Below are 19109 nucleotides of genomic sequence, written 5' to 3' on the forward strand. Positions count from 1 at the left end.
AAAACCCGTTAAGAAACGTTATTTATTATGCAAGGATCCACTACCAAGAAAATACTAGAAGTCAGTCCCCTACATGAATGATGAAACCCACCGTTTTTTGGTGGTTTTAGGCCTTTCTTTTAGAGCACCAAAGGAACTCTTCTCAAGAAAATACACATTTGAGTAAACACTTGTTGGAAAGCTGTCTGGCTTCTCAATATATAGGCAGAGGCACATAATTTCTGCAGGTAACTGTACCACCTCCTGGGGCTGCCCAGCAGACCTCCCTACTGGTAAAAACTGCTAGGGGAACTCAACCTCCCTACACCTGAACAGGCCTAAAAACATCACCTGCCACCCTGACCGGAGCATCTCCCTCTATGCAGGAATGACAGCTCCCTGTGAGCAGTACTCCTACTCTTAACTGCAAAAGGTGGCGGCTGCATGGACGCTGTGGTAAATTCCCCCTACTACACATGGTAAGCAGAAGTTACTCTGATGAGATGCCATGAAAGGTCCACACCACAGGTCCTGTTTAGCCTTGTATATCTGAGTAGAGGGGTAAGAACTGAGAATCAAGAGCGTAATCTTTGACAGCCTTGAGAGGACCAGATGATGTTCTAAGAGGCATTGTGCACCCAGACCGACCTTCCTGAAGAAATTCTGAATCTTATTATCCCTGAAAGAAACAAGACAAAACTGCCTGCTGAACTTGCTGTTGCAGAGGCCCCTACCTTCTCAAAAGCTTTCAAAGCCCCTTCTCCGCCTCCTCCCCCTTTTCAAAAATTAGAAGAGGGGATATTACAGAAGCCCTTAAATATAAGCAGACATCATGCAGCCCAGGAATGTATTCATAGCAAGCTATTTCTAATACTGCCTAAGGCTGGAAAAGAGAACAAAAAGAATTAGAAATGTCTGCATTAGCTAATTATAAATGCTTTTCTTTCAGACAGAGCAAAAAAGAACATAAGCAAGGGAGGTGTAAAATCCCCTAATTTCCCAAATCTACATTAGCAGGATGCTAGTAAAGATCCTGTTCTACCTGCTGGGAAAAAACATGAGAAGTAGTCCTCCAAAAACGCATAAAATTTAACTATATACAGCCTTACAGCACAGCAATTTGAGGATGCCTACACAGAAGGAAGTTTTCAAGTGGCCTGAAAGGAAAAACAGTTCTATCTCCTCCTTGAGATTATGAAACAGGGTCTAAGCCAGGAGATGCAGATAAACTCAAAAGAGAATATTCAGTCATCCATATAGCTTGGATACCTCATAAAAATTATATATAATTAATGAACCAGTAGTCCCACAGCTCTGCAATCCCCACTGGAGCAGAATACAAGTCATGGCTAAAGCCAGCGGCAAAGCTACTGAGGATGGCTGACCTCCACTGCTAGCAAGGCCAGGCTGTGGCAAAGTAAGATGGAGAGGAACTCTGCAGACTTCTGGAGGATGACCCTCAGGGTTTCATCCCTTCAGCAGAGCAAATGTGAAAAACAGCTGAAACAGCTGCCCACCAAAAAAACTACTAATTTTATTCCAATTAGTGTCTTTCCCCCTATGCATTTTAAGCATCAAGAGTATATGAAATGTCATAGGTTCTCTCTATTGGATGGAAATACTGTATCCGAAGGGCTAGGCACTGATTTTGAAAAGGGATAAAAACCCAAAAAGCAAATGGGAAAAAAATAACCAAGTAAATAGTAACAGAATAAGTAGCTATAAAGAGACTTTATTTCACTGCCTTACAGCCCAGAGGGTGTGATTAGAACAGCCCAGCAAAGCTCGGTCAGCACTAATTACTACACCCCACCCAGAATGCCCAACTGCCTGAGCTGAAACTTTTGCAGATACTGAGAGTTCTGAAAGAGAAGGGCACTGACAGCACATTCGACCAAATTAATCTCTGTTGCGACTGACTGGAAAGAGCTACAGCTAAGGCAAACTATTCTTCCGCCAAAAAACCATCACTGCCTTAAACAGAGCAAACCATTGAACCACAGTTCTTACTGCCATCACTAGATGTCTCTTACTGCCCTGCCTTCTGAAAAAGTTGAGTATCTTCAAATAACATTTTACCCTTGAATGTTTTGGTTGAACCTTGAAATAGAAACTGTAGTGAAAGAAACTGCCTCACAAAGACCCAGGTTAATAACAAAATGACAACTATATTTTTAGCTATCTTTTAGAATTTGCTTTAATCTTATTGACAATCTTCTCACTAGTATTTTATCCAGGAAAAGGTCTTTATGAAGAGGGAGGGAGAGAAAAAAGCACTTGCACTTAGAAAAACAGGTCCCTGTAGGAGGTTCTCACGATACAGTGTCTCCAGTTTTCTAGTGAAAATAAAAACCCTGCTTTTTACAAACCAGTGTGCAACAGACAGCTATACCATGACTATCTTGCAATGAATGATAACCCAAGAATTTTAGGTAGCAGTTTTATTTCAGAATACTTCAGAAGTATTAGCAAGCAGCAAAGTATCTGTTGAGTCGAGCTTCCATACACTTTTACATTCTCTGCAAAACACTGATCTATTTCATAAAAGATCCCGCAATGAGCCACTCTTACCTTACTGCAACAGCCATGCTTCCTATAGGGCTGATTGGCAATGGCCTGGCTCCAGGAAATATCCCTCTACTCAGAACTCGAGCTCCATTTTGTATCACTCCCGGAGGAACTAAAAAAAAACAAACCCAAAACCAGAACATTTTTGGCTTTGAAAGGATAAGTTAGAAAAATGTAGGAGCAAAATGTGGAACATAAGCTTTTCAATTAATTGAGAAAATATTAGAGAAGCTTGTGTAGTACACTGCTTACCTTTAACATCTCAGCCTCAACCCTTGTGAATGCCATGCTATTTCCAATGCTATTTTCATGACAAAAAATTTCACAGCAACCAATGACAACATGGCCTGTAGAAGCCACTGCCTGACCCAGTTACTGCAGATCATTCCTTGAACAACCACATGGCTTTTGTTTTGTCATTGATGTTCTGCTAGGAATGCATGTGCTTATTAGAGTTAAAACCAGCTATAAGCATAGATGTAAGTTTCATCTACAGTAAGAAAAAATGACCCTTTACAGATAAACAGAATATAAGCACTTCACTGGAAGAACACAGGTCATAGCTTCTTATCATCCCAGCTTACTTTCTGAGCAACAATCTCTTGGCCTCTGTCTCCTGCAAAATAAAATATTAACTACAAATGTGGGTTTACCAGGACGGGAAAGAGGCGAGGCTAAAAAGGCATTAGCTCCATACCACTAATTAGCTCCTCTCTCTTGCTATCAATGGCCTCTGTCACCCAGCCTGACAACAGTCACGTGCTCAAGCACACAGCTGGGTCATGGCCAAGCCCCCCCCCCCCCAACCAACGCGGCGCATGGATGCCACTGACACCGAACTGCGTCAGCACCAGCCACTGCAGATGGGAGATTTCACTGGGGCCTTTTAAATTGGCTGTGCATCAAGAACTACAGCTCTGGCCAACAAGATTTCAACCTACAACCAAGTACTTCTTTTTTCTCTAGGCATGTTTCTGTGCACTGCTCAGCCTATGGCAGCCACCCCTCAGCTGAAGGAATAGCAGAAGCAGCACTTCCAAGGCGCCACCAAAGGAAGTGTCTGTCCTTAGCAGATCCTCGGCATTTTCCTCCTCCACTGTGGGATGCAGGACTGCTGACCACAGCTCTTATCCTAGGCACTTACCAGTGACTTCTGTGTAATGCCATTTGTTTGCACAGGTTTTATGTCCCTTCAGGTTGGAACAGTTACCTCCAACAGCCTCAAGTGGACCTTGCTGCTTTAATGTCCACAGCTAGCCAGTTCGTTCGCTTTTTCTTGATTTTAAGTCATCATTCATACCATAACTTCCCCTGATGGGGAATGTCCACAAGGAGAATGATGATCATTACTCTGGATGTATTATTCTTAAACATACAGATGTTATGTAAATACGTATAAGATAAATGTAAACCATATCACCTTATGAACACCTACAGACTTTCATTTTTTAAACAAATTATGGGGAGCCTAGAAAAAACATTCAGCCTAAGAATCAACACATACACTTCACATGCCCAACTTCAAATGCTCACACCTAAAAATACTAGTGTATTCTGAGGCAGAGAAATATAGGCTCCAAAGTACATTATTACTAAGATGCTGAGGTACATTTCAACTTCCTGTCAAAACCAAGCCAGATCCACACCTCCCTCCCTGTTATCCTGATACTCACCTTGCTTCACTCCGGACCACGCAGATTAGTTCTGGGGAAATAATCTTCTTTCTCCTGCCAGTGAGAGCACATCCCCCCTGAATCAAATCCTGCCATTGCTTTATACCCACCCTTGCTTTTGAGCCCCTCTGAAGAATAGGTCATTTATATTTAGGTGCTTAAGTACAGCCTCAAATGGCTAAAATTACAGAACCTACTCTATAACAACTAGGGTCAGCTTTCAATGACCAAAATAATTTAAAAATTGCGTATTGCTATTTATACTTCCCTACTTTGTGCACTTTTTCCTCTAGTGCCAGCTTATGAGAAATCAATCAAATCTGCTTCACTCAGGGGACGTTATCAGGCTTTCAATGCTCCAATGTTTGGGTTTGTAGATACTGCAGAGGAATGTTATCTTGCTATAAACTCCAAGATCTGAACTTCTTACTGTATTTGTCTCAAGAGCATGACCTTAAGATGGCCAAAATATCAGTGTCTTGAAAAGAAAAGCAGTCTGCTCAAGGATATTGTTAATCTAAAATGCACAGAACACAGGAAAATTTGAAGCAACAGCTAAGCCTGCTAAATAACAAAATATTGATAAAAATCCTTGATTTCCAATAGACATGTTTTTTCCAACAGGCTTACAAGAGGGACAGATTTTGTACTGCACTGCACAGTACAGTACCTTTACATTTACAAAGTCCTGTTAAACGAAACGAACGAGTTTTGACCAAGGAAAATCCAGGAATTTTCACTTTAGTCTGATACAAACCCTAGCATTTTATATGGAAATATTTATGCATACACACAGAGCCACATGTCAGTTAGCTACGGATGTTGCCTAAATATATACATGTAAAACTTCAAAGCAAACACAATGAAAGTTCTACTGCAAAAAGAGAGCAACAGGCTCCCTGACATCCAAACTCTTCTTTCCATGGTTACCTAATTATCCTGGTCTGTTGGCAGAGTTAGCTGATGCTCATCTTACCCTTTCTCCTCTCCTCTCTTTCTGCCTTATTGACAACTCCCATTGCTGCTTTGAAAAATCCTGTTCGCTTCCCTGTAACTCTTCTAAAAATACTGTCTCACGTCTTTCCTCCTTTACCTTCTCCAAGCTTCCTTTTATCCTGCACTCCTGTATATAAAATACACTGCCAAGTCTCATAGCTTAGACTTTTTATACATTGACATTCCCACTTGAACCCACCCTTCATCTTCCTTGACTCTGCAGGTTCATAAGTCATGGTGTGCTACTCAGGGAACACTGTCTTCAAAAGCTTCACATTCCACCCCTCTCTCCCTGCCCCTGCTCTTCCCTTCAGGAATTAGGAACTGTTTAGAAAACAAAAACAACAGAAAAAGTGGAAGTTTGCTGCCTTCTGAAAATACCCTCTAAGAGAGAACTTGGTACCCACTCCTGCCTATGAAATTCGCTTCCATTATGTTTGGTCTGTTCAGCATGCCACCAGTCATTTCAAGGCTTCAATAGGAATATTCGTGCCAGAAGCTGCCTTAACTATGATTCTTGTGATTCTTACTTTTCTCTGAAGTTCATCACAACTCTGTATATTGAAATCACCACCCAGAATTCAATAACTATTCCAGCTTGCAACAGCACTGTTATTGCTGCTGATCTTTATTTTTGTTTCCCCAAACTCTCTGAATTATGATGCAGCATTACCGTGGCATCTCTAGTTAAGTTATGCAGACAGAAACCCAGAAAGGTTGTATTCAAGAGATCAACTGAAGGAGGACACTAGATGATTCTTTCCTTTCAGTGAACATCTGGAACCACAATGAAACACCCCCCGCCCCCCAACTTGCTGGTAAATTAGCTTCTGTAGCATTCTAAACCTAAAATAAAAAGCAGGATCAAATTAATTATTCAATGGTAGAAGGTATTAATTTCTAGTTATTCACTTAACTAGTGTGCCACTGTAAGACCGACCTCTATTGCTCATGCATCTCCAGAGCATTTAAAGCATCAATACCCATCCTTTCCAAAATGACAGTAATTGTTTTTAAAAAAATAATAATCTATGTATATAAACTGCTAACACATTGTCCCTGGTACCCCAGACACTTTCCCTGCCCTTCTGCAGGCTGTATGAAGATGGCTATTTATTATCCAAGGTATTACTTGCACATGTTGGTATTTTTGAAGGGTTGTGAATTATTTACCGGAAAATACGTGGTGCTTTTATTCCACAGATACTTTTATGCCTTACAAGCTTTAATTATGTTTCAAAACCATACTTTGAGGTGAGGTATTTATATTTTAGATTGAAGATTCAAGGTGTGGAGGTAAGATAATTTACTATAAGCCATATCATCAATCAGTGCCAGTCTCGACTAACACCTTACAGTCCAGACTCCTCTTTTGTAATACTTCTTTAACCAATGGTAGAGGCAGGTCACATGGTTCCCAATTCCTAGGCAGAAGTGTGAAATGTAATTTACACCTTTCCTGTGCAAGTGCCAAGCGATGTTTATGTCTGAGAGACTCTGCTCAAGAAAACAATGCAAAAAGATCTGTGCATCTCTTTGATACAGGTCTCCTCTTCCACAAAATGTTCCTAGTGAAACACAAAGAGTCTGAAACAACAAAAATCATCATTCACCTTTCAGCTTTCATCGCTGCATTCTGCTTGCGGGAAGCTTAAACCTAGGCAATAGTTCTACCGGAGTACAGTTAAACAGCGGACAGAGAATCTGCTCCTAATTTGCTGCAGGAACAAGCAAATGATTTTTGCCTGTTATGCTGCTCTGGTAGAATACCACAACCTGAGTAGGATCTGCTGGCGTGTCAAGTCTTCACCAGCTAGCTGTGGAGAGAAGTGATGCATCCAATATAAAATATCAAAACTGCACCTCTCAAATTCTCCAAGGGGGAAAATAACCTGTCTCTTGTAGCCACTTTCACATTACAGTTTAACAGACAATGAAGTGAATGCCATGTAGAACATACCATAATCTGAATCCATCAAAACACTACATTCAGATAGTCTTAAAAAGATCCAGCAGAAGTCCTCGAAAATCCAGTTCTTTTGTAGCCCATACTCAGCCTCTGGAGGTGGAAAATTAAGTCGAAGGCTACATGATCACTCCACTGCCAGTGCACAGCTGTTTTAATTCAGAGCATTGTCTTGTGTGCACATCAGCCGAGTAGAATATCCCAAACTATGGACTTCTTTCATCACTTCACTCGACAGATTGCATCCAGAATCTCTCACTTGCAAGTGTGTGTGCATGTGAAGCAAACCTCCCGCATCCAGCTGAGCTAACAACCTCTTCCCAAGACTTTCACAACAATTAAACCCATATTAGACTGGGTCCTTCCCTAAGGATTTGCCTAACACACAGTTTGGCAAAGCTGACATGGAAGAGGAGGAAATACTTAATGGGTAGTCAGACGCACTGACACCCCAACAGTTCACTAAACAAGGAAACCAACTTCGTGGTTTAATGTTGGCATATAGAAGTTAAATGGAATTATCAGTGCTGAGAGTAATTTGTTGTAAGTCAAGGAAATTAAAAAGAAAGGGGTAACAAACATACATGTTCTTTATGTCATCTGGGAAACAAGCATACGCTTCATTAAGCTGTCTAGCTCAAGGTCCCCAATATTTAGACTAGTACAGAAGACTGAATAGTATTTATTCAAAATGAACTTTGAAAAAATTACAGTATGAAGGTATCCTGTAGGGACAGACTGGTTCTCTGCCTCTTGCATCTTTATGTGGCACATGCATTTATCCCAGGGTTCTCTTCCTCGACCTGTCCCTTGTAGCACAGAAGAAATCAATATAGACAAGAGGTACTGAATTTCTGCTAATATCTATCAGATTCAGCTTTTTTCTGCCAATCCCTCTTCCAGGATGGTGTTTAGCAGAACACTTCATCTCAGGCCACAAGAACTGAAAACAGGAAAATAATGTATAATTGATGGGACATCAGAAGTTGCCAAAAGCAAATGTTATCTGCCAAATCTGTAACTTTATTCACTCCAGCTCTCTTATCCCAGGCATAAATTTGATGCCATCTGCCTAACTTCTGTTTTATTGCTCAAGGACAATTTTAGAGCTTTTAAGTTCCATAGTCTGTAGTCCTAGGAACCTGCAAATCAAAGCTGCATCCAACAAGCTGTTGACTCCTAACAAAAATCTAAGGTGGAGGGAGAGAACTGTATCCTGATAATCCTATCGCACTCACACCTTGTCTAAGGACTTTTAATAAAAATAATTCAATCTTCCAAGATATTTTTTGTCGAAATAGGAAAACACAGCTAGAAATTCTTCATTTTGGTGATGCTGGAACTGCCCAACAGCAAACTAAGCCATGCTGCTAAATCAAAATACAAAACATTTTACTGTCAATGATTATAATTTTCTGGTATAAAAAGTTAGGCTGGAGCTGTCTAATAAGTTACAGTAACTTGTCCACAAGAACATTACAGTTTTAAAGTTTCAACTACAATAAAAACATCCCAAGAAAACAGCATGTTCTATTTGATCCTATTTGGAGAATTTTTGTCTGTTATTAAGGCAATGTTATACAAATCTTTTGTCTTGATTCTGTAAATATCTTCCATGTGGAATGGAATCCACTTGCATTAGCTTAAAAAGAAAACTTGATTGGGCTACAATTTTAGAAGTATAGAGGTACAGTATTAGTAAGTCTCTTTAGGGAATTTACCTCTCCCACCAAATTTAAAATATATGTATCTATTCTGAGTTTTATATGCTTTGAGACAAAGTTTAATAAAATTTCCAAACCAGAGAGACACTGATGGCACCCTTGGAAAGCCTGCTTTTTAAGAAGCACCCAGCAAACCTCCATGCTCATATCTTCACAAACATCTTTATCACAGCGCTTCTGTCTCCTGCAAAGACCCACCCACAAAACCAGTGTTTCCAAGTCTCCTGAAGGCCACCACTTTCCATCTAACCCGGGTGAGTAGTGGTGAGCAGTACTGAAAACAGAAGATAGATGTTCAGAGCTGAGAGGATTCTCGGTTTCCTGGTTTCTACCCAAACCCCTTCTGCAAGCACTATTTATAGCTGTTTGCAGTATTATGCTTCAGCTTGAGCAATGTTCTTACATTTATCTGTGTGCAATTCCCATACTATATAGCAACGGGCAAAGGACTACTCATGAATTGGCAGCTATGTCCAATATCACTGAGTGAAGAGCTTCTTGAGTTAGATCAAGATTTCCAGTGTAATCTCTCTGACCACAGCACTGTTTCCCTGGCAGTAACAGCAACGCACTACGCACACTCGCTTCTTACTGGCCTTCCTGAAGAGCAAATGGTTCCGAGTTGGGAATGACCTCTCCAGTTAAGACGGTATTGCTACTGAAAATGCTTACAGCGACTTGAATGTCAGGAAGTCCAAAGACACTGCAAACCCACCAAAACCAACCTCCATTTTATTCACAGCAAAACACAATGGTTTGGCAAGGCTAAATGGCATGCCCAGGACACTGGAGTGACAGCTAGTAACAATTACTTTCAAGACATTGGAAAGAACTGAAGTACTGAAAATCTTAATGATTGTATGAAACTAACCCATGGGCTTCACTGAGATAATAGGAATGACTTGTAAATGGAGCTTTACCATTTGTTCACCGTCTCCTTTTCCTTTGTCCTCTCTGTGAATTAAGATTCCCATCAGGGAAAACAGGCCCAGAAATTTGATGCAACTTGCCCAAGATGGCCCAGCAAGTACCCTTTGAACCCTGCAGGTCAAAATACAGTTTTCAAGTAATGTATTTTGGAATTAATATTCATGTACTGGCTACTAATAAAATCCAAAGTATTTGTAACTTGTGATAGCTGCTACTGAAGAAAGCAGGGGTTTCAGTTGCTGTTTCTTTTTAAACATAATCAAATCATACAAAAATTGATGAAATACAAGGACTTTCATAAACTGAAGCAAATAAAGTATTGGAACTATATTCCTACACGCCCTTTCTTGGCATATCACAGTATCTTTCATGCTTTATTATTGGTGCCAGGTAGACTGTATGTTTCAGTAGTCTCACACCAAGCTGGCTACTTTGAAATTCTGCCTTTAGTTACAATCTAGAAATATCTGGTCTGTGAAAATACTACAAAGTGTTAATATTTTAGAAATTGATTTTGTATGTCAAAATCGCAACTATAATTGCATTATTTCCAACCTTTAGTGACACTGCGAGCAATCAATTTTGTATGCTTATGAAGTAAAAACCCCACAAACACAAAATAAACCTAATAACAGAGGTTTACTCTTTTTTTTTTTTTTGTGTGTGTCATGAAAACTAAATCATGGTGTGATTAGGGTAAATAGTAAGCAATGTTTCTGCCAGCTCAGACACCATTTTAAGATTTCACATAAAAGCAAAAGCTGATTTTAGAATTCACGTGTGGTTGTTAGCAGTGTTTCACTCGTGTATGGAATTTTAAAGGGTCATTTAAAACCGTAAAGCTAATTAATTAATCTGTTACAAAGGAGGAATAGCTTACTCTGGATTTTTCTAACACCACTGAGATGGGATTCCTTTCTGAAAGACTGTATTGAAAGAATAAATTTTAAGATGACTTTGAATGATGGCTGTAGCTAACTTCATTTTAAAGATGCTTTTAGCACCCACATTGCCTAAACAAGCATGGATTTTTATCCTGCTCGAAAGGTAGCTTTTATTCCAAGACGATGCCTTCAAAGTCAAAAGCCAACACATGTAACCGTCCACACAAACATGAATCCAGACCGTCATATGAATCTACTTTGTAGGTACCCATGTTTCACAATGATGGTTAAATGTTTGTAGGACAGGCAAAGGCCTTAATGGACTGGGGTTTTAAACTTTCTGATTTGTCAAGTTGTTATACTGTGAAATGACACCTGGGTTCTGCCTCCATCGGACCATCTTTGTTGTGGAAGTAACTGGCACATTGGGAGTCAGACTCTCAGACCAAAAGGATGTTTTCACCCTTTAACACGCATTAACACCTGTGGCCAAACTGTATACTATGTCCCTCCCTCTTCAAATCTTGTCTTCAAAAGATGAGGAATTTTGCAGTCCTGATAGCTTGAGCACATGTATGACATCACAGTCTGATATGACAAACAGAACTCTAAATCTTCAAGGGGTCAAACAGTACCAGCATGCTCGCCGCCCTGATCATTCGCAGTCCACGACAGTCACTGACTGTCACAAACACAGAGAACAAACTGTAAGATTCTAGATGATGCTCAGCATTGCAATGAGATTTTTGCAGCCCAATTGCCTTTTATTTGAGAACTAATTTAAAATGTGAATTTTCATGCAACTGTTTCTTAATGTGCAGCAGTAATTAATTTGCTCTAAGTTGTCTAAGACTTTGTTAATGCAGTATGTAAGTGAGACCCAACTGCAATTAAGAGGACAGGCTGATTTACTTCCTCAGGTATCCATTTACACACACACAAAAACATTTCTCCTTTGTAATTTAGAGGACCTCTGAAGTTACAATAAAAACTTCTGCCCTTTCCTCCTGGCACCAGCCAATTCTACCCAATGTTTGGAAGGATTCATGAACTTCTGAGCAGACCCTGCATTTCAGTTTAAAGGCACATTGGAAAGCCTCGTTACTTACAGACATCAAGGAGGGAGCCATGTGAGCGAGGAGCCATCTTTCTGCTTTCATCTCCTTCTCACTTATGACCTCCTGATGCAACAGCCCATTGGGAAAGTGACATGAGGGCAGAGATATGCCAAACACATAGAAAGCTAGAATTTTCTTCCTCAGAGCGACCTCTACAAACTAATACAGCTATGATCTCTATGAAATGATAGCGCCCAACTCCACTTCCGTGCAAACACCTGCAATGCTGACAAACACACACATGCGATGAAATTCTACAGTATGTTTAGTATATGCAGCTTACTATGGATCTCTTCCCTTTCTTGTCTGTTGTCTTCTCCTGCTCTCCCGTTCCTCCAGGAGTTCAGATTAATTCTGTTTTCCCTGTCCTCTTTTGTGCACATACTGCTTTATGTCTCCTCTCTCTCACATAGCCTTTTACCCCTTCATTCCCATTCTACCCCAACTTTTTTTTCCTCTTTTCTCTGCCCCACAAATCTGACTTCTTCACATTTCTGAACCTTTGAAAATCTCCCATTTTATTCTTCCCAGTAAGCCCAACATCACCTCCTCTCCTCAATAAAATCTTTCCCTTTTCCTACTTACACATAACAGGGATTGCTCACCATTTTACTGCACACAGTCCATGAGGGCTGTTTAGGAGGACAAGGACCACCCTTCCCTCTTTCCAGAATGGACAGTGTCTCGGTACATCGCGCTCCTCCCCAAGAGGAGCTTCTCAAGAGGTATTTCTCTGGCAGGGTCACAAAGCAGGCTGACAATAGCTTTCCTCGGCTGCACAGGAAATGCTTTGATGTTAACTGAGTCTCTTCCCCAGGCAGAGTATCGAAGTGCAAATCAAGACTTCCCTTGGAATTTGGATTTGGTTGCCCAAGCTAGAACAATAGCAGTGATGCTAGACAGGCTGCATAATGGCTTCTATTTTAACTTCTGCTTTCATTTTTCAGAGCTGCCTGTCACTTGGCATTACTACCGTGCTTGCTGACCAGGGATATGTTTGTTTTCTTGTACTCCCTGCTTTTGTGCAGCTGTGTTCCTCTATGGATTCCTCTAATATCTTGACTGCAAGCTCTGTGGGGCAGGACGATTCCTGCACCGTTTGCACAACTTAGTACAGTGGGGGCCAGAGCCCCTTCAGTGGTCTGTTAATACACAGCATCACACCGCCAGGTCTGGTCACAGCACAAGGAGGACAGTACTGGCAGGAAATGAGACCTTTCCTTGCTCCCTGGGGCCGGCCCACTGCCTTGTATCAGACACAGCAAAAAAGCAAAGCAGGCAGGCTGTGTGCAAGGAAGGAGCTGAAACAGTGCCCAAATGAATGAAAAGCATCCAGATGGCTGTGGTAACTCATACGATGGGAGTAAAATCAAAACAAAACGAAAACAAAACCATATGCCATGTACCCTTCGTTCTCTTGCTCTCCCTGCCTTTCTCCTGGCTGTTGCCCCAGGTCTTTCTATCAGTATGGATAATAGAAATTACTCATTTATGTTTATGTCATGAATAACAATAACCCCTCTTTCACATTAGAGATCACGGATTACTATTATTCATGTAACAAAGAATGTAATATGAACCACAAAATTATACTCATGTAAGGGTCAAGGAAGTGTAAGGGTCTACAAGGGAAGTTATATTTCTTCATTAAATCCTTCTTTTTATCTGGTACGCTGTATACTTATAAAAAAGAATATTATCTTTACATGTCTATGTTGCTATATGCTATAGAAATATCTACTCACAACCTGCTTGTATCTCAGGGGGAGTATTCAAAAGCATCATGGCAGTGGCAGCATCAATGTCAGGATCTGGAAAAATCAACCAATAAATACATTATTTACAACTGGGCTAATCTTCTTGCCCCCGTTGCTAAACTATAGGTTCAACCAAATCTCTGCAGTGAAAACGTTTAAGAGTTCATTATTCAGAGGGCTTGTTGATCACACATTGAATTTACCCCCAAACTTGCACATGGTCCCATTGCTACTATTAAGGAGAGTGCAGTGATGAATGTCACTAAACCACAGTCATGTGTGCATGATACCTTTGCTGTTAGCCTCATGAATTTGCTGTTTAATTCTGTGGAGAGCATTTAGATTTCATTACAAAGGATCTGTGAAAGCAGGTGCAACATCACAATTTGGAAGCAACACACAGGGATGAGCTGACAGTAGAGTGCGAAAGCGTAAGGAACACCTACACCTGAGCAAGTACAGAAGATGACACTTGGTCATTTTGATTTGTCGATGAAGATTTCAGCAACGTTTGAGAAAGTGTTGGAAGCCAAACTGCTACAGTTAAGGGGGGGATGGGAAGAAACCAGCATTTCATTGAAGCACCAACTTATTTGCATCCTCACCCGTTGTCACTTTAACATAAGCAAAAAATCATCGTCTGGCCGCTGTTATTAAATTGGTTTCTGAATCCATCATGAACAATCAGATGACAGATGGTAAGTTACAGAGACAGAACAAAATATGATCCTTTTATAACTATATTCACTTGCTTCACACAGCAGCTCGGCTGCTATGGAAATGTAGGTAGCTATGACAACAGTAAACAACCCCACAACGGACACTGAATAAGCTGAAAAGAACATCTGCCCCAGCAAAGCGTCCCAGCTGCCCTGGGGCACAACTTGCTAATCGTGCAGTGATGCTGTGTGACAGAGAAAGCCGCCTATGCCATGTCCAGATAAATGAAGTGTGCAATTGAAGCAGACATAAAAATGCACACCCTGGCCGACTGCTGCCTCTGCGCTGCTAAACTGAATGACTAATGAGTATGCATTTGTTGTTTGGGTTGGTTTTTTTTCAGCTTGTCAGTATTTATACTAAATTACATACCAAAAAATTCAATTTACTACTAATAGCTTCATGGCACTTTATTTTGGCTATTATGTCAGAAAATTACTTCTCACTGTTAACCGTACCTTTATACATTTCAAATCTATTTATAGTTATGTGACATGGTATAAAGCCCTGCAATTTATTAACAATGCAAATGATGTAGAGAGGATTTCACTATCTGCTCAGCAAAACAGAAATTCACTTGACCAGTTAAGGATAAAAAAGGGATTTTTATTAAATTAAGTATGTACTACTTTTCTGTGAATAGCTGGAAACACACTTCTAACGGCTGCTCTATTATTTAATTGCTGAAACAGTAAGCAAAGCAACAGTGTAGTGGGTGTAAAGCTTAAGTTGAAGCAGCAGCAGACTAAATTAGTATAAAAGGTGCCCACATACTAGAAAGCAGGTGCCTGTCTGTCTGCTGGACAGGTCAGCATATCCTTTTCCAAGAGCCACCAGAAGACTACTGAGAAAAGCAGCTTTACCAATTTATATTAATCTTCCAAGTCTGAAGATACATCAAAAGCAGTATTCCTGCTGCAAGCATCTATGCTGAAAGTGCCATTTCCAAACAGCTTCACTCCTGACCACGTGCTGTGTTGCAGGACTGGGTCCGCAGACCAGACAGCCCACACGGCAAGAGTTTCCCCTTAGTTAAACTCAAGAAGCATAATCTATCTAACATTAAAAAGCAAGACAAAAAGCAAAGAAGCCTGAGAAATAAAGCCAAACCAAATCAGAATTTGTCCATCTCCTTCATACCATAAAATCAGAAGATTGTTAGAACTTGAATTTACTGTGTAACTCATACAGCCAACTTCAGCATTTATCAGCTGTTCCTAAATTTTGTTTTCTTGTTTTACTTTAGATAGGTCCCACCATTGCGTAATATTGTAGCACAATGATAATTTTGCTGCAAGAATAAAAGGACACAACCATAGAAAACACTTTTCCTGCTGACTGCGGGTTTTGTTCGTGTAACAAACTTTGTGCTTCGAGATAAAATTGATGCAAGTAGTTTTACCTTGAAAGGTGCATTCTCAGCCTTTGGACCACTAATGGTACAACCATGTTTCTTTAATGACTTCACGACACAAACACGGGCTGCTTACAACACATGACTGCATCCACAGCAGCTGTTTTCCAAAGCACAACCATGATTCAAGCCCATCCACACCTGCTGTGGTGTCTAGCTTGGTTTCTGTTGGTATATTCTTGAAAAAAACAAGAGCGCTATTCCATAATGCCTTGGCAGAGGTAAGAGGGCTTAGGGACACGCACCCAGGGTGGCGTCAGTAGGATCCAGGACAATGTGCTTTCAGTTGTTCTTCCGCAGAGAGAAAAGGAAAAGCAGGGACTGGTTGCAGAAGGAAGACAAGAGCCGAGGGCCAGAAGTCAGAGACCACGCAAAGAGGTCCAGAAGCAATGCCTGAGGGCAAATTGAAAAGCCAGTTCATTCTTGCGCAGCATTCATGCTCACAATTTGGAGGTGTTCTCCTGAGAAAGATGTCAAGAAGAAGAGCTGGATAGTAGTCATGAGGAAGAGCACTGAAGGCAGGTGGATGAACGGTGCCTTTGTTTGGACTGGCGTTTCCTGCTTAGACCCTGGTACCCACCAGTGCCCCCACGCTGATGGCCCCTGCCCCACAGCTGGCATCCTTTCGAAGTCTCTTCCATGCGGATCCTCTCACTTGTAGCCGTAAGGGCTGGCCTTGCATGGCAGCCCGACCAGGCTGGTAACTGGATCCTCTCCCTTCAACCTGCCTGTCTGCATTTTTGAAGCTGTGGATTTCATAACTGAGATCTCTGCCCTACCTCAAGTGTGTGATGAACACAAAGACTCCTGAAGTTATTAACAGTAGGTGGTTAGTGAATAATGATTGCAGGAACATCTTTCCCTAGGAAACACGGTTAAAAATAACTACATACAAAATTTCGGAATTTAGAAAATCAAGTATTTAAATGAATGCATTCAGATTTCTTTTTGCTAATTAAAGTGGTGAACTGACTGCATACACAAACTGTGTGTTCATTTTTCGCTAGCGGAAAGCAGAAGATGCCCAGCTTTCCCAGTGAAAGAGGAAAGTAAGGATCAACAAGGAAAAGGAAGGCTTGCGGGTGTTATACAAAGAAGGAAGAGTATATCAAAATCTGAAACGGGCAACATTGGAGAGTGACGAAAGCGATAAAAGTTTCCAGCAGCCACAGCTCTCCCTAACAAACAGCTGCTGTCTATACACTCAGTGCTTTACGCTACTCTGAAGTTTCAGCGCTTGGTCCCTCATCCTCCAAGTGTCCTTCACAGGGTATCAGAAAGGACCTGGAAGAAACCTCAAGCACCTACATGAATTCACCACGCAGTTCAAAGCCATCAAAGGGCAGGAACTCCACCACAGCTGCAGTACCTCCCCTTGCAGTGGGAGCCTACTGTTATTTTTGCCAGCACTGCTTTCGAAGTCAAAACTTCTTTTGACAAAGATAACACCAAGGAAGGGTAAGTCCCAAACCTCACGGCAGGCCTGTTTGCTGCACTTCAGATTCAAGCCCCTATTCAGCAAAGTGTTCAAAAGTGAACACCAAATCGGTAAACAGCAGCCAGTTCTTTCACTGAGGAACTAACCCACAATTTATCAGTTTGTGGAATTAGGATCTAGTACATATTCTCAAGATGTGCTTTAAGCTGAACTTCACTCTGCACATTACCCATATAGATCTGAATCTGTCCTGCGAAGTGGTGAAATAGCAGGCATGAAACATTTTGACATGAGATTACATACAAACATTCAGCAATGCAGAGGATAACCCCTGGGTAGCAGACTGTTAATTCTAGAATTGACAAAAAGTAATTAAAAACAAACCTGAGAAAGCTGTATGTGACAGCTGTCCTTTTATTATTTTGTGATCTCTGATCTGAGTTAATTTCATAAAAAAGGAAGTGTTTTACAATAGTTTGTATTATTTTGATATTTTTGTTTCTATTTTTGATCTGATTTCACTGAATGCTTCAAATCCATCCCCTTCCAACGAAATCGTAATCAAAATTTGGATAACACAGTCCCTCTGGATTTTGCTAGAGGGTATTTAATTTTACAGCCATACTATACAGTTTTAAAGAAAATGGCAGTTGAAGCAGTTCATAGCATCCATAGCCTGAATTTTCTAGCACAGATGCCTAGAGAGAGGCACCTAAGATGCATATTTAGGTACTACTAAAATGTTACTGCCAACTGATGTAAAAAATATAGTCAGTAAATAAACCGCACCATCTGTACACTACAACCATTGCCATGTTACCTCATCAGGAAGGAATTTATAAGATCTTCTTTTAATTTAAAGTTACTACATCTAAAACAGAACTATTTTTGTAAAGAATTTCACTTCATCATTCAGTATGCTAGTTTTCATCCCCTTCTACTTCTGCCTCAGCATCCTCCACTGCTTTTTTCCATTCAAATGCTCTGCTCTAGCTGGAATACGTAAAACACTGCCACAGTACTCAGAAGACAGAAGTCCAGTTTATTCCTTTTCCACAAGATCAGTTGTCTTATGCCCTGCCTCGATTCCTAGCACAGCCCACTCCTACACATCTTTTGTGAGTTGTTTCTTCAATATTTTCAGTTTTCAGCAGCAGGAAGATGTTGCAAAAGCAACAGTGTCTTCCGCCTTTTATCTTTGGGCTTACTAAACTGCAACAGAGCAAACAGCAGCTTGCCCCTATTTAACTTGTCTGTTAATAGATGTGCTTCTTCCCTTCCCACATCATGACGGTTAACCTTGGTATGAGTCAGGTTAGGTCAGATACAGAGCATAATTAATAGAGTGAAGGCTTTTCCACCCCCTTTTTTCCCCCCCTGTATTTAATTTATTTTGCCTGATGACAGAATAAGAACATAGCTGTTAAAATAAAACTGCAACGTGCAAGATAGAAAGAAATACCTGAAGAGAACTGTAAGTACTGTAACTCTGTCAAACTCCTTGGTGTAGGATGCCACTGAGTCCTCTTCTGAAATATTTAAATAAGGTTGAGAAGAGCTCTTAAAATAAACAGAATAGTTGTGGAAGCGTATGGTAAGCCAATAGGATTCAGAACCAAGATCTTGGGAAGAAACAAGAAATTGTATTCATACTTCAACAACAGTGCACGAAAGACCAAGAGTGAGAATTTTGGAAGCGACATAATAGAGGCCAGGAGGAAGCAATTTCACTAACAATACAAAACTGGTCTGGCAGTGACAGTGGTTCTCCCACTCCTTTGAAAGGATCTAATATGAGACACAGAAGAAGAAAGGTACGGGTCTAAATGAACCAATAGTTTTTCCTCTTTTGTAAATTCATTTCCAGCATTGCCAAGTAAGCTACGGCACAAATTATTCTGAGAGGTCTAATTTTAAAAAACATAGAACATTTGTAAAAGAA

General features: G+C 40.7%; 1 protein-coding gene across 10 annotated transcripts in view; it reads right to left on the bottom strand.

Annotated features, from left to right (window-relative positions):
* Positions 1-19109, bottom strand: part of FOXN3 (forkhead box N3) — a 212151-nt gene that overhangs the window by 14892 nt on the left and 178150 nt on the right. For 7 of the 10 annotated variants that reach the window (XM_055814567.1, XM_055808535.1, XM_055793749.1 and 4 more), the window contains 2 exons: positions 13584-13649; positions 2551-2659 (listed from right to left, as the gene is read on the bottom strand). In XM_055814567.1, the coding sequence (XP_055670542.1) occupies positions 2551-2659; positions 13584-13649 (175 nt within the window). The remainder of the gene's footprint in view (positions 1-2550; positions 2660-13583; positions 13650-19109) is intronic. The other 3 variants (XM_055795573.1, XM_055796884.1, XM_055797479.1) reach the window with 2 other exon arrangements.

The sequence above is a fragment of the Falco peregrinus genome, chromosome 1 (assembly GCF_023634155.1).
Source record: "Falco peregrinus isolate bFalPer1 chromosome 1, bFalPer1.pri, whole genome shotgun sequence".
NCBI classification, from domain to species: domain Eukaryota; kingdom Metazoa; phylum Chordata; class Aves; order Falconiformes; family Falconidae; genus Falco; species Falco peregrinus.